At 36.3% G+C, this 15,342-nt stretch overlaps 1 protein-coding gene across 3 annotated transcripts in view; it reads left to right on the top strand.

Moving 5' to 3' along the window:
* Arhgef9 (Cdc42 guanine nucleotide exchange factor 9) overlaps window positions 1-11,135 on the top strand; it is a 138,164-nt gene extending 127,029 nt beyond the window's left edge. For 2 of the 3 annotated variants that reach the window (XM_028774350.1, XM_028774351.1), the window contains exons 9-10: window positions 5,052-5,120; window positions 7,933-11,135. In XM_028774350.1, coding sequence (XP_028630183.1) covers window positions 5,052-5,120; window positions 7,933-8,114 — 251 coding nt within the window. In that variant the 3' untranslated portion in view covers window positions 8,115-11,135. Of the gene's footprint in view, window positions 1-5,051; window positions 5,121-5,761; window positions 5,824-7,932 lie in introns of all 3 variants that reach the window. The other variant, XM_028774352.1, reaches the window with a different exon arrangement.
* The last annotated feature ends 4,207 nt before the right edge of the window (window positions 11,136-15,342 follow it).

Below are 15,342 nucleotides of genomic sequence, written 5' to 3'. Positions count from 1 at the left end.
GCAATACAGTTGATTTTATCTTTCTAGAGTCAAAGGAAAGATTTTTGTTACAAACTGATCTAAGTCACTATGGTGGTTCCTTATGGGTCTTTGAAAATACCCACCCATAGGTGTGAGTTACAGATTGTTCATGCCTAATACTGATTATCAGATAGGAATATTGTACCAAAAGCCAATTCCAAACTTGATTCTCCTACCTCTATACTCATATGCATTAGCAAACAAACACAAAAGAGTTTACATTCTATTCTGTAATCTCCATATATTCACAGAGCTCTCTGTCTCTAGGTATATGAGAATGTTTTATGAAATGGTTTGTTAATGCAGATTTGCTCCAATTATACTGATGAGATGGATACCTTTGCTTGTGATGCTGGAAATAAAAACCAGGGCCTTGCAACTCAGAAGGCAAAAAGTATCAATATAATTCTGATGAGGACCAAGGCAATGGATCTGCTTTTATTAACAAACTTCAGGTCCCTTTCAGATTATGGGTTCACGTCATTCTTATATTGAGTTCTGAGAAGACCAAATTACATGTGCACATTTAGTTACATTCACTTTACTGGTGAAAACAGATAACTATCAGAGTTGGGCTTTGTAGGCCTCCTCCATTCAGGTGGCAGTATTAGTCCCTGAGGCAAAGGTTTCTGAAAATTGAATTCTTGATAAATCACTTCAGATATTAACTTATAATTAAAATTATATGTACTTAGTCATCATATTCTAAAACTATTTAAAAATAAATCACAGAAAATATAATAATGTCAAAAAACATAACCACTCATTTCATTTAGATTCAGAATAAAACATCAGTTTGGGATTCAAACAGTTTATGTAGCTATGGTCTTGTGGCTAAAGATTTGCAGTTTATTAAACATTACCTAGTATCCTCCTCAAGGTCCTATTTCTATAATAAAAAATATCAGATAGTCAGGTATCATTCTTCATATCTCTAATTGTAGCACTCAGAAGATGGAGACGGGATGATTACAAGTTCAAGGCCAGTCTGGGCAGCATTATGAGTTCAAGCAATATGAACTATAGCAGGAGTCTATTTGTTTAAAATGAAGGGGAAGGGATGTAGTTCAAAGATAGAGTACTTGCCTAGCATGCATATGGTCCCATTCAATCCCCAGCACTAAGGAGGCAGCAAATAAATCAACCTTTCTAGTGTCTAGAAAAGTTTCTTGTTTTGCTCCATGTTTCATACAAATGGAATACTACTTTTAAATGTTAAATGTTCAAACTTTCAAAAATTGTCTCTAAAAATTATGCTTACCTGTTAGAGTTTCTGATACAAAAGGTTCTTATGCCATAACATGCTAGGGAATGAAATGGCCCAGAGCAAAAGATGGATGGCCAGTAAGATGTAGTAACCCTTGTCCTAAAGTCCATATTGAAAATGCACTTAGAGTATTATTTTTTCCCATTAATTTATTTATTTATTCATTTTACATCCCAATATCGGCCCTCCTCTCCTCCCAGTCCACTTATCACACAGCTCTCCCCCCACTCCCTCTTCCTCTTCTCCTCTGAGAAGGGGGTATGCCCGTGGATATCCTCCCACCCCCCGCACCCTGGCACATCAAGTCACTGCAGGACTAGGTGCATCCTCTCCCACTGAGGCCAGACAAGGCAGCCCAGTTAGGGGAATGGGATCCACAGGCAGGCAACAGATTCAGGGACAGCCCCTGCTCCAGTTGTTGAGGGACCTATAAGAAGATCTAGCTGCACATCTACTACATATGTTCTGGGAGGAGGGGTTTGGTCCAGCTCACCTGTGGTTTGTGGTTCAGTCTCTGAGAGTCCCAGGGGTCCAGGTTAGTAGACTCTTCATCTTCCTGTGGAGTCCCTATCCTCTTTGGGTGCCTCAATCTTTTCCCCAACTTTTCTGCAAGACTTCCCAAGCTCCATATAAAGTTTGGCTGTGGTTCTCACTGTATCCGTTTCCATTGGTTCCTGGATGAAGCCTCTCAGGACAGTTATGCTAGGCTCCTGTCTGCAAGCATAATAGAGTCTTAAAGCAAGTCAGGTTTCTTTTAAAGTACGAGTGCTTCATTGAGACGTGCTGTAGAATGATATGGCAATATTGACTTTTAGAACTACCTGTGGCTAGTCTGAGTTCACAGATCCTGCATTACTTAAAAGATCCCTACCATTCATTCCGTCTGCCTCTCACACCGTATCTCCCATATGATGCCCTAATAACTTTTGACTTCAAAGATCTGCTACTAATGAAAAGCTTCCACAAACTATTTCTGACAGGCTTATGTTATCTTTGTTTTGTTTTTAAATGTGGATTTATGTTACTTTCCCCGGTCTGATTAAATTAAATTAGAAAATTGCAGAAAATACCAAGGGAACAAAACAAAACCACATACAAAATAAAAAAATGAAAATCACAATAACATACATTGTAATAAGAACTTTTGTAAATGTTTTGATATATTTCTTTCTAGACTTTCTGTGAGAGTTCCTATTACCCCTGTAACCTGTTTTCTTCCACTTTTTTTTTTACCCCATCCCCTCTCTTAATCCACTTTGTATTATACTTGCTTTCTTTTACTTGTCTGTTTGTTTGCTCGATTGTTTAGGGGGTGTCCTTCTTGTTTTGCTTGTTTGATTTTTTTGTTTGTTTTTAGATTCCCCAGTTTCATAGCACCAGTATTTGGGTTTGTCTCAATTAATTAAATGAAAAAAATTCTTTCTGAGTAAATGTTCTTTGAGTCAAACCCTACATTTTATAAGTTTCTATATAAAATGCCCAGGTCTTTGGGGGAGTTGTTTATAATTTGATCTCACCTATGGATTCTGTGCTACCACTAATGATGTTTTATGTAAAATTTCTTTTTGCTGGAGTTAGAACACAGAGTATCTCCTACTTGGTTGGCCAGTGATTCTAAAGCCGAGACATTTGCCACTTACAGTATGAAAGCTTTTTGGTTTTGATCCTGTAAGTTTAGTAATTTCAGTCATTACTCAACGACTTCATGTTTGTCTATGTATTCTAATCCTGCCTTGGTCTTGAAAGACCTTTTACTGTTTCAACAAGTGTGTGTTCTCTCACTTAGAAAAGTTTTCTATTGTTTTCTTTTTTACCTCTATTTAATTATTTTCTTCCTTCTGAAACCTTCATTTTCTAAATATATATTTTCTATTCTAATTCTCTTATCATTTGTCATTATTTCCTTTTTTTATATTTTCAATTAATACAAAGTGGTTCTTCCACTTTACATAGTACTTTAAATATTCTCCACAGTTTCTGTTCAGGTTCCTCTTCTAGTCATAATTTTGGCTGCTGTATTTTGTAATATGCAATATGGAATGTTTATAACCAAGTCTTAGTTTTAATTAATTACATCTAAATTTAATTACATAAAATGCTTATATACATTTACAAAATAAAAGCACTCATATAATCATTGAGTGATTAGCAACTCAGGGTAATTAGTACATTTCTCACTTTAAAATTTTGTTTTTAGAATGATTATGTTGAAAATTATATCCGTTAACTATTTAATATGTACAGTACTTTATTAACTATATTCATGCTACTAATCCACAGAACAAAGAATTTATTCCTCCTATCTAACTATATCAGTGAGCTTACTGAATGACCTCTCTGCATTCTCTCTACTCCCTCTTCTCTCCAATTTCATTCTGCTCTCCACATACATGATGCTAGTTTTTTAAGATATAAGATCATACAGTGTCTTTTCCGCATCTTACTTATCTTACTTAATGTAATGTCCTCCGAATCCTACTATTTTATTTTTTAAAATGACAGAATTTCATGTTTTTATACAGCTAAATAGTATCTTCTCATTGTCTGTATCTGTTCATTGATGGATAATTAGGTTGACCATATATTCTTGATATTGTGAATAGTGTTTCCAATAAACCTGGGAATGCAAGTATCTTCTTGACATACAACCTCAAAAAATACTTTATAGAAAAAGAAAGAAGAAAAGAAATAACACCAAACACGAGATAGCTACAATTTAGGAGAAAACTCTTACTAACATATAGTGTGACATTTGTTGTAAGAATTCTGTCCATACTGGAAAGTTGGTAATATATATTCCATTCCACCTAAGTTCCTAATGACAAACTAAAGTTTAATTCTATAGAATATTCACCCAGAAGAACCAATAAGTGTATTAGGCTTACTTACAGAGCAAGCATGAGGGTTTACAGACAGATGTACAGGTGACCCTAAAGCAGCCAACTGGAAGGTCTGGTCCCACCATGGGTGCATAAATAGATCCTTTTTTCTAGTCTTCCAGCCTGTGACACCTCCTGGAAACAATGAGACCACATATAATTAGGGCAGAATTACATCCACCTGGTTATGAAGGCAATCTGAATTCCTTTGTGATAATATTTTGCAAGCAGACACAGCTGGGCTTATAAAGATGACAGATGTTTAGCTCAGAGGATAGTGCTGTATAACTATTTATTTCTAGAATTTATAAGAAAATGAAACAACTCAATACAAGACAGCAAGTAACCCAATTAAAATATGAATTAAAGACATGACTAGATGTTTTTCAAAAGAAGACTTTCAAATGGCCCCCTAGATACATGAAAACATGATCAGTGTCACTAATCAATGGAAATGAATAATTCAAAATCACAATGATTCATTCATCCATTTTGGATAATCTATTAGCAAAAAGAAAATAGCAAATGATCAGATTGCCATTAACAAAAACACCATGGAGATTCCTAAGAAAATTAAAATAAATCTTACTATCCAGTAGTACAACTCCTGGGAATATACCCCAAAGAAATGTGGCTAGTTCTCCAAATTTCTAACAAATTACTTTAGTAAATTTTTCTAGAAAAGAATGACTAGGTAGTGACCTTTTGTATTTAAACTTTTGAACTTATTTCTTGAGATTATACTATAATTACGCCATTGCTCCTTTTCCTCCACCAAACCCTGTTCTATACTCCTCCCTTATCTCTGTCAAATTCAAGGCCTCCAGTTTTCGTTATTTCTTGTCATATACATATATTTACATACATATTTTTTTCTCTTGTAGGCTTTGAGATTTCTGAAAATCAGAAGAGACAGGCTGCAATGACTGTGAGAAAAGCGTCTAAACAGAAAGGTACTTCTGTCTTTACTCCTTCAGACCCACTCACTGTCTGTGTGGGACTAGGAAACCATGGGGGATGTGTTTTCACATTCCTTGGCTCCTTTCTATACTGAGGTTCACTTGGAATAGTTTCCAGCTACCCAGGTATTCTTGATAACAAGTAACAAATGTTCTTAGTGTTTTCATTCTTGAGAGTAAGGGATGTGGGTTAGTCATACCTATGTTATTGGCTACATAAACAAAACAAAATAAAAAAATTATTTTTGTGTTTACTTCAAAATAAGAAAAACTCCTTGAATAATCCAGAGACAGGCAATAGTGCATGTATATAATTTATTTAATAAATATATAGGGATATGTTCAGCATTCTTTAAGTGGTCTAAAAATGCTTACCTAATCAGTAGCCCCAAACCAAAGTGAAGAACCTCAAATTGAAGCAAGATAGTCTTTCTCCGAGGCATACATGGAAATACCTTTGAAAAATTCAAATTCAAATAGAATCAGCTTAAATTTGAAATAGTTTTTCTTTTCTTTTTCATGAACCAGAACAAAACTAAAGTGCTCAATTGAGCAAAAAGAAGGATCTACCTTCCGCTTTCTAGAGTGTCTACATAGTACCAAGTTTCTTAATTTCTTTCATTTCATCTTTATAGTAACCCAAAGAAAATGGCACTATTAGCCCCTGTTCCAGGTTAAGAAACTGAAACCATTCAAGGTAAAGTGATTTTTAACCTAAGTCATCTTGATTCTGAGAGCACTGCTCTCCCCTCTTCATCTCAGGGTCCTGATGATGGTGATATCTCATTTGATCCTCTCATCTCAATTACTGGCAGCCATTTTTTACTGACAGTATTTTCACTGTTGCGAGGAATAGATAATCTTAATAAGACATCACTTTCCCCAGTCCTTTCCTTCTGCTCTCTCATTAGCTCTAGGATTCAGAATGAATTCTAGAAATAATGAAGGGAAAACTGATAGAATAGCTCTCATGCAAATGTCATTAGTTAAGTAATTGTTCTAGTGTCCCCTTCACATGTTCTTTGTAATACCATGGGACATTATCAACCATCTGTTTTTCTGAGGGAAGAGTTATCTGGCTGATAAAAAGGCCTTTTCACTTTACTTTGTTTACTTTCTGCTGTCTTGGTTTTCAGAATTTATATGTAACTTCCTGGGGTTAAATGCTAATTCCTGATGCATCAGCCCAATTGAATTTGACAATACAAAAAAAATGTCAGAATAATAAACATAGCCTTCATCTCCATAGACTTTAAGGCCAGTTGAAAGTCAAATTATTACTCTAGAATAAATAAAACAATCTTGAAAAAATAAGAATGAAAAGGAAGTACCTAGTTTACCTAATTTCAACACTCATTATATAGGTACATTAACTGAGGCAATACTGATAGTTTAATAGAAAGAATTCAGAAATAGACCTACATGCATATGTGTGACTTATTTTGACAAAGACAGAACAACAATTCAGCAAAGAAAATGCAATATTTTCAACAAATAGTCTGAATTAGATTTCTATAGACAAATTAGGACCTTGATTATAAGCCGTAATAATTAAGTAGAAATTCATTGTGAAATTAAATATGAAACTATAGATCCCTAAGAAAAAGTATTTTAAAAATCTTTGGTTTGTATATTTGATATCAAAAGCTTGAAAGAGAAAATGAAAAATAGAGCTTTATAAAGCAAGACTTCCTCCTTGACATCCCTGTATTATTTGTTAGCATCTAATACCCTCATATTTTTAGCATTTGCCAAATGATATTTCAAAAGTGACTACAGAACTGAATGATTCTTCCTATGGAAGTACCAATGGCTGATGATGGCTTAGCATTAGAACTACTGTCAGGGTAGTTGGATTCCTTGAATCCTCCATTAATATAAAAAGGTCTATAATCTCAGTATCATTGAAAGGTCATAGATTCCATTTTCCTTTTTTCTATGAATCATGTCTTATGGTGATGAATTTCCTTTCTGTTTCAACTACTAATGTCAATTTTCTATTGAATACAGGTTTGTCACTGTCAACCCAAAGCAAAATACTAAATTACTTGGGCCTTAACCGTTATGGAAAGTCCTGAAGTCAGTAGTTCTTAACCAGATTATTTTGACGCTTTCAGGTAGGGTTGGAGAGGAAGAGAACCAAAGTCTAGAACTGAAAAGAGTTTGTGAGGTTCTTCAGGGATTATGGTCTCCTGGAAAGAAATCCTAACCAGGAACTCTGCACATGTGAGCTCTAGTTCCCACTTTTTTGCGAGCTGAGTATAAGATCTTAGGTATAAGATTTCTTCTGGTCCTTGATTTTCTTGTCTGTCAAACAAGTGATGGTAAAACTCCAGATTTGATTTATTTTATCTTTTTATTTTATTTTATCTTATCTTATTTTATTGGTGATACCTGATAAGATGGTGAAAGAAATAGAATAGAAATAAGATGCCAAATAAAAATAGAGATGCTGGTGCAAATCTGACAGGGAAAGAAACTATTTGCAGCACGTGTTGATTATCATTTACCTGAAATGCTTGAGACACAATGTACCTCAGATTCCAAATTAGATATATTTTTTAAATTTTGGAATATTTGTATAGACTTTCTTGATTGAACAACTTTAATATGGAAATCTTAAAAGGTCCAAAATTTGAAACTTTCTATTAGATTTCAGAGTATTTCAGAGTTTGGAATTAGGGTTATTCAATTTGTTACCAGGTAAAACTCATAAAACTAGTGTACTGTGAGTAATCACTGTTAATTTGAGAATTCACTTGGTACTTAATTTATACTCTTTCCTTTGGTCTCCTATTTGCTCTAGGTGTCAACTCTGCCCGCTCAGTTCCTCCTTCCTACCCACCACCACAGGACCCGTTAAACCAGGGCCAGTACCTGGTCCCCGATGGCATCACTCCGTCTCAAGTGTTTGAGTTCACTGAACCGAAACGCAGCCAGTCACCATTCTGGCAAAACTTCAGTAGGTTAACCCCCTTCAAAAAATAATACCTATAGGAAGGCAGATAATTTTAAAATAAATAAAATTATATTTATAGATGGACCTTTTTTTCGGAGAAGCACTGTTGAAAATTTATATATATATATATATATAAAATGTGTGTGTGTGTGAGAGTGAGTGTGTGTGCGTGCGTGTGTGTGCATACATACATCCACGCACACACACATAGACATTTACGTATACACGTGTGTGTGTGTGGGCATGTGTGCACATATGCATGCACATGCATGCACACATACATACATATACACACACAGAGAAGGACCAAAACCATTTTCTGTTGTTTTGGGCAATTGGAATCTATAGTTGGTAAGAAATACCACTGATTTCCAAACATGTAATCACTTCTTAAAATTTTTAGTTCTTAACCTTGTTCCCTTACTCATTGTTCTTTTTCCTGTTAAGATAACTTATTCGCTCCTCTAGTTCACTGACCTGTCATTATTACCATAGAGTATTTGCATTGTTTTATTTCCCTTTCCTTATGATACTGATGCTAATAACTTTTGAATTTAATTTATGTAGTGGGTTTGGGATTTCATTTCTCTCCCTGTCACTTTTCACTGAGAAGGGGAGGATTCCCATCTCCTGTTCCTCATGCAACCATCTGCAAATGTTCCTGTAGCCCTGCAATTATACCAACAGCCTTTTCCCAGCATCCTGTGTCCACAATTGTGCCAGTCTAGACATGCTCTGTTGTGCCCTTGTGACTTATCTGCTTGGTATTTCTATTGCTTTCACTGTTTTAGGTATTGTGGAAGGATATAAAACCAAACAGAAACAAAGAAGTGAAAGAATGTAATGAGGGTAGAGAAGACTTCTGTTAGGGAGATAGTTTTTATTTAGGTGATTTCTTCTAGCACTGAGAATTCCCATGTAACAGCAATGCTAAGACATAGAAGGTTTTCACCTAAGAGTTAGTTTGGGTCCATTAGTCTCTTTTTTCAAGCCTCTTTTATTATGGATCTCCTTTTCAGCCTAGCTCTTCCCTAGGCGAAAAGGATTATCTAAACTAGTAGCAAAGAAATTGAGACTTTGCCTCCTGAGGAAGAGATTTATCTCTATCCCATAACCCATAGATAGTAGATAGGTGTCAGGTAGGGCTCTCTATATAGTGTTCTGATCATTCCTGCTTCCATTTTTGGATTCATAAGGCATTACTGTTAGAAGTTTATGGAGGAGTTCAAGAGAAAAACTTGCTTGGTCAAGATCATTAGCCACCTTCAGATTAACCTGAAAAGAGTTCAAAGTTCACAGCAACATCATATAGGGAAACATAGGGACCATCAGGAAAAGAGAAAGGCTTTATCTAAGATAATATACCAGTAATTTGCATCACTAAAAGTATAAAAAACATCCCCAATTGTTAGCAGATTGCATGGATAATCTTCTCTGTCTCCTCCTTTGCCCTTACTGTCTTCCTGGTAGAGGATTTGTGAGTATTGGCATAGTTAGAGCCATTCTGGCATTCAAAGTATGCTTTGTTCCTGACAGACTCCCATCCCAGGACAACTGAGGCAAGTGATAGAGAAGCCTAGGGCTACTTTTACATCTGGCAGCAAAAGATCTGAGGCATAACACTGAAGTTCATTCTTGGCAGGCTTTCCATTTGACCAGAATGTTTCCCACAAAAATCAGAATCCCCATGAGTACAAGCGTGCTTATTCTTTAGCCCTTTGTATGGCTAGAGTGAGAAAAATAGAATATATATAGAAGTGTGAAAACCCACCCTATTCAGGAATCTGAAGATTGAGTCTGTCCTGGACCTCACAAGAAAAGACTTCATTATAAAAAAAAAAATATCTAAGCTTACCTAGCAGCAACCATAGCTGTATGAGGTCTTCAATAAAGCTGAATTTGTGCTTCCTGACCTAGACTAAGCCCTACCCCTGAAACAAATTACAAGTTGTTATCAGACTTTGTAGTTATCAAGGCTAGCTAGCAGAACACCAGGGCTCGGGACTGGCTATCACTGCTCAGCACATGATAGAGCTACATTAAGCCCTTATGGCAAGAAATCTGGTATTTAGCACATAGACTACAATGTTCTCCCTTAGCAAACTGAAATGTGTTTCACTTCCTATGCAGGCCTCCCTTATTGTACCTCCTTTTCCTACTTTCTACCCATCCTCACTAGTCTTGGCCTTGGCAACTTTCTCCAGGGGTTAGGAGCACACCAAGGGGGGGGGCTTGTTTTGAAAGGTTTCTAGATCTATGGTATCTTTTGGCCAGACCCTCTCATTCTCCTCCCCTTTGTGAGTCCAACATTCAAGGCTCCCAGATCAGGGATATTACCTCTCATCTTCCTGTGTCTCCATCCAGTCCACTGGCCTTACAAGTAATAGTAATTTGTGAAGGCACTACCAATTCAGCTCTCCTTTGATTGGAATTCCCTACTCCACCCCCACACCTATGGCTCAACGTAGAGCAGTGGCCAGTATCCCAAAGGAAAACTTGTCAGTTCCCTGGACTCAGTAGCTAAACCTGTTTCGTCCCCACAGCCTGTTATCCTCCCAAACTCTAGAATTCTCCTGTTTCTGCATGGCCCTTTATTCCCCTTTCCTCAACTCAATGAGGCCCGAATTTTCTTCTAAAAGGGTTTTGCAAGTTTGTTCTATGAGTTCTACTGTAGGGAGGTCCTAAATACAGAAATACAATTTTTCTCTCATTCTCTTATCCTCTTCTATGTGTATATCTTTAATCGATCTATTAAGGACAGCAACAAGAGAGTTCTAACAATTCTAGTATGAAGCCAAATAGTGATATTTTAGTGCTTTGGGGGTGGGGCGGGCTGGGTGAATAGATGGGCAACAGTGATTTTGACTACCCCTGCTGCTCTGCATTTGCCGGTTTATTCTTTTGTTTCTATTATCTGACTGTTTGACCCTGTCAAACAAGTGTCAAAATTGTGTATTTGGAAATGTTTAACAACAACAAAAAAAAGATGTTGTAATGACATAAAGCCTTATGAAAATATTTATGGAGTTCAATAAAAGAAGTAAAAAGAATTTCAGGCACAGTTGTGCCATTTGTGTATGTGTGTGAGTGTGTGCATGTGTGTGTGTGCACATGAGTCTGTGTGTGTGCGAGTTCATGACTGTGTGCACATGCGTATGTGTGGGTGTGTATGCGAGCATGTGTGTGCATGTATGCGCACGTGTGCCCAATTGCAAAATAAAGACAATTTGTGTGCTGTGAGACTACTTGCTCCAACTATCTTGAGTTTCTTATCCTACTGTTTCATTTCCAAAGTATTCCAAGGGATCTTGGGAAACATTTTTCTATCATTTGTGGAAGAGTAAAAGCCAAGAACAGTGTTTGGACCTGTAGCCATGAGTACTTAAACTATTTTTTGTAGATAGGACTGTCTTTCATTTTACCTGGTACCTTGCTAAAACCTAATGGCCCATTCCTAATCATGTTCATTTCTCTTGTGTCTACAGGTCCAAAATACAACCTGGGCCTTTGTGACAGTTTTAACATTGCATTCTTAATGTAGTCATAGGCTATAACACTTAGGAATCTCCCACTCCAGCTTCCCTTTAAAACCTGTGAGCTTGACTCCTTACACACACACACACACACATACACACACACACACACACACACACACACATATGTATACATTCACACACACATTTGGTGGGTGGCCCAAATTCCAACACACTGACCTACTCCAAGAAACTGTAAGTCAGCTTATATATCCCAGCAAAATCTTTCAAACAGTATACAATTGTACTGTGACTACATACTGTTTGTCTTTTAGTGAATGATTATGAAAAACAGTATATTCCCAAATATCTTTACATAAAAAACACTTTACATATCATAGGTGAAGAAGACAAATTATTCCCAAGAACTCACATTGGTAACTAAGTGACCTGTTATAGATTAACAAAGTGTGAGCAAGCAAGGAAAGGTATTTTCTCAGTCAGTTTCTCTTACTTGCAGACTGCAATTTGCAGTTACAAAGAAAGGATCAATTATTTTTATTATTTATCTTAAAAAGTAATCTTAGTAAAATCTTAAAAGAATCGCAAATCTAAACTTTCATATAAAACACAATGTCATTTCTACTTCAAATCCTCAGGTTGCACATTTACTCAGATAGAATTTTTTTTTTTATTAAATTGTATCAGGAAGCTGAGAGCAAAAAATGGGTACAAGAAATTCATCACCTCATCAGCAGCTCAGCCAGTGCTATTTGGGCTGCCTTTGTTCTTGTTCCCTGACCTCAAAAAATCTCAAGCTCCACTATTAAGAGTGTGTTTTTCTGAACTTTAAATTGTTCCCTAAGATTTTCTACATCAAAGCCACTAACAAAAACATCCTAACCTTAATTCACTAACAATCTATTTTTCCGAATGTTTTCTAAGGGTAGTAGTTACAGCTGACAATCTACAGTTCTTTTCTAGGGTGGTGATTGAATCATTAATCTGCTCCAGCAGCAATGCCTGAAAAAGATCAAGCACTATTGTTGTAAGTGCCAGAGATACTGCCCAATGAGTTGTTGGAAGCCACCAAGAGTTTTCATACAATTCTTAGATTAAGAGGGATATGAAGGCAAGGAACAGAGCCAAACTCTGTAACAGCATGAAGTCCTCAGAACAAGTAGTCCTCCAAGGCACACCCGTTGTGGCATGCTAAACAGTGGGCTGCATTCCATGAGATCTAAAGCCATTTGTTGTTCCTCCTGCATGGCCCTAGACACCAAATAAAGCCACACCAACAAAATGGATCTTGTCAAAAACAGGATGGAAGACAAAGTAGAGGAATTAGATCACTTAGTAAAGGTTAATGATAAACTGAAAAAAGAAAATATGAGCAGAACAAATAAAAGTTTTAAAACACCTCCTATAAGCATAAAAGAATATCACAGTGAATACATAGAAAATATCTTTAGTAAAACCATAAAAAGTAACATTATCAAACGTAGAAAAAAGAAATAACCACCCAAGTACATGAGGCTTGTGAAATAGACAAGACCAAAAACTAAATTCTTCATTAAAACATTTAAATTCATTAAAACATTAAAGACACTATTAATTATTTAAAAGCTGCAAGAGAAAAAGGTCAAATCGCTTAGAAAAGTAGGCTCATTGAATAATATTTGATTATTTGATAGAAACTTTTAAAGGTAGAAGGGCCTGAAACATTTTAAAGATCACAACTCTCAAACTAAACTATTATACCAAGCAAAACTATCAATTAAAATTGAAGAAGAATGTAAACAAAAAGAAAAGAGAAAACTTCCATGATAAAAACCGATTAAAGGAATTTATAACTACAAGACTAGCTCTACAGATGAGATCAGAAACAATTCATAAGTATAAAGAGAATGACAAACATACCCACAGGTTAATAAGATCAAGTAAGCAATCCCAAGACAAGTAATCAAAAGAGAGCCAAGAAAATACTGCAAAATTAATAAAATGACAGGAAAGAATACACATTTTCAATAAGTGTTAATATTAATGATCTACATTCCCACAACAAAAAAGACGCCCACTAGCAAACTGTATTAGAAAGTAGGATCTCCCTTTTTGTTGCCTCCAAGGAACACGGTAAACCATCAAGCATAGACATTACTGGAAAATGGAATGAAAATGGTATTCCAAAGGTGACAAAATTAAAAAACAAGCAGGTATACCTAATTTGATATCTGGTAAAATAGTCTTCAATCTAAAATTAGTCCCAAGAGATAAGCTCATTAAATTTCATTAAACAAAAAAACAAAAACAAAAAATACCTATAGGATATTACATTTCTAAACATAGGTAAACACAGGAACGCTAAGTGTCACAAAATAAACTATAACATCTAAGATGGCAAATTGACATCAACACAGTGATGATGGGTGATTTCAATTTCTCACTATCCCCAAAAGACAGGTCATCCAGAAAAATATCCGAATAGAGAAACTCTAGAGTTAAATGACATCATAAATCAGATGGACCTAGCAGATATATACAGAATGTTCTATCTACCCAGACAGTACAGAATGCAATTCTTTTTAGCCATTTTTTCAGTAATTCATCTCTGATAAGAATATATGCAAAAATTCTCAAAATATTTGCAAACCAAATTCAGGAACACATAAAGGTTATCCACCAACATCAAGATGGCTTCATTCTAGTAATGTAAGGATGGAGTCAGGGGACCCATGGCTCTAACTGGATATGTAGCAGATGTTGGTATCAGTCTCCGTACCCAGTGATATCACATCTAGGCAACCCCACATCATTGCCAAGGCAACCGCCATACATTTCCAGAATCCACCTGACTACCTACCACTTTTACCTGTGAAAGGCTATGTCACTGCCCATATAAAACAGGCAGAACCCCCTGACCTTGCTCTCTTCTTCCACCACCACCCCCATCTTTGCCCTGTCTCCTGAATAAACCCCACTTGGAACCATTTGGTCTGGTGTGGTCTGTTCTAAGCAGTGTGCAGAGGTATATCAACAGAGGATTGCCTTCGATCACTGGGAGGGGAGCCCCTTAGTCCTGTGGAGGTTCATTGACCCAGAGTAGGGGAATGCTAGGGCACTGAGGCAGGAGTGAGTGAGCAGGTGGGAGAGCACCCTCATAGAGGCAGGGGGAGGAGGGATGGGATAAGGGTTTTGTGGAGGGGAACTGGGAAGGGGGATAACATTTGAAATGTCAATAAATAAAATAACCAATAAAAATTAAAAAATTAATCCATCACATAAATAAAGTCAAAGATAGAAATCACATGATTGTCACCTTAGGTTCAGAAAAAGCTTTTTATAAAATCCAACATCAAGCTGGGCAGTGGTGGTGCATGCCTTTAATCCCAGCACTTGGGAGGCAGAGGAGGCAGATTTGAGTTCGAGGACAGCCTGGTTTATAGAGTGAGTTCCAGGACAGCCAGGACTACACAAAGAAACCCTGTCTCGAAAAAACAAACAAACAAAAAAAATCCAACATCACTTTATTATAAAAGCCCTTGAGAAATTTAAGAATAGGGGTAAGATATTTCAACATACTAAAGGAAATATACAACAAGCCCTGCATCTCGCTAATCTGAGAAAAATTCAAAGAATTTCCATTAACATTTGGAACAAGGATGCCTATTCTCCCCATTTATTTGATATAGTACTTGAAATATTTATTAGGTAGAGCAATAAGACAAACTGGATGAAAATGGGAAAGGAAGAAGGCAAACTATCCTGATTTGCAGATAATACTGTC

This window comes from Grammomys surdaster, unplaced genomic scaffold (assembly GCF_004785775.1).
Source record: "Grammomys surdaster isolate TR1022 unplaced genomic scaffold, NIH_TR_1.0 240, whole genome shotgun sequence".
NCBI lineage: Eukaryota > Metazoa > Chordata > Mammalia > Rodentia > Muridae > Grammomys > Grammomys surdaster.
Note: the sequence above shows the minus strand (reverse complement) of the source record. Positions and strands in the feature narration are given on the sequence as shown.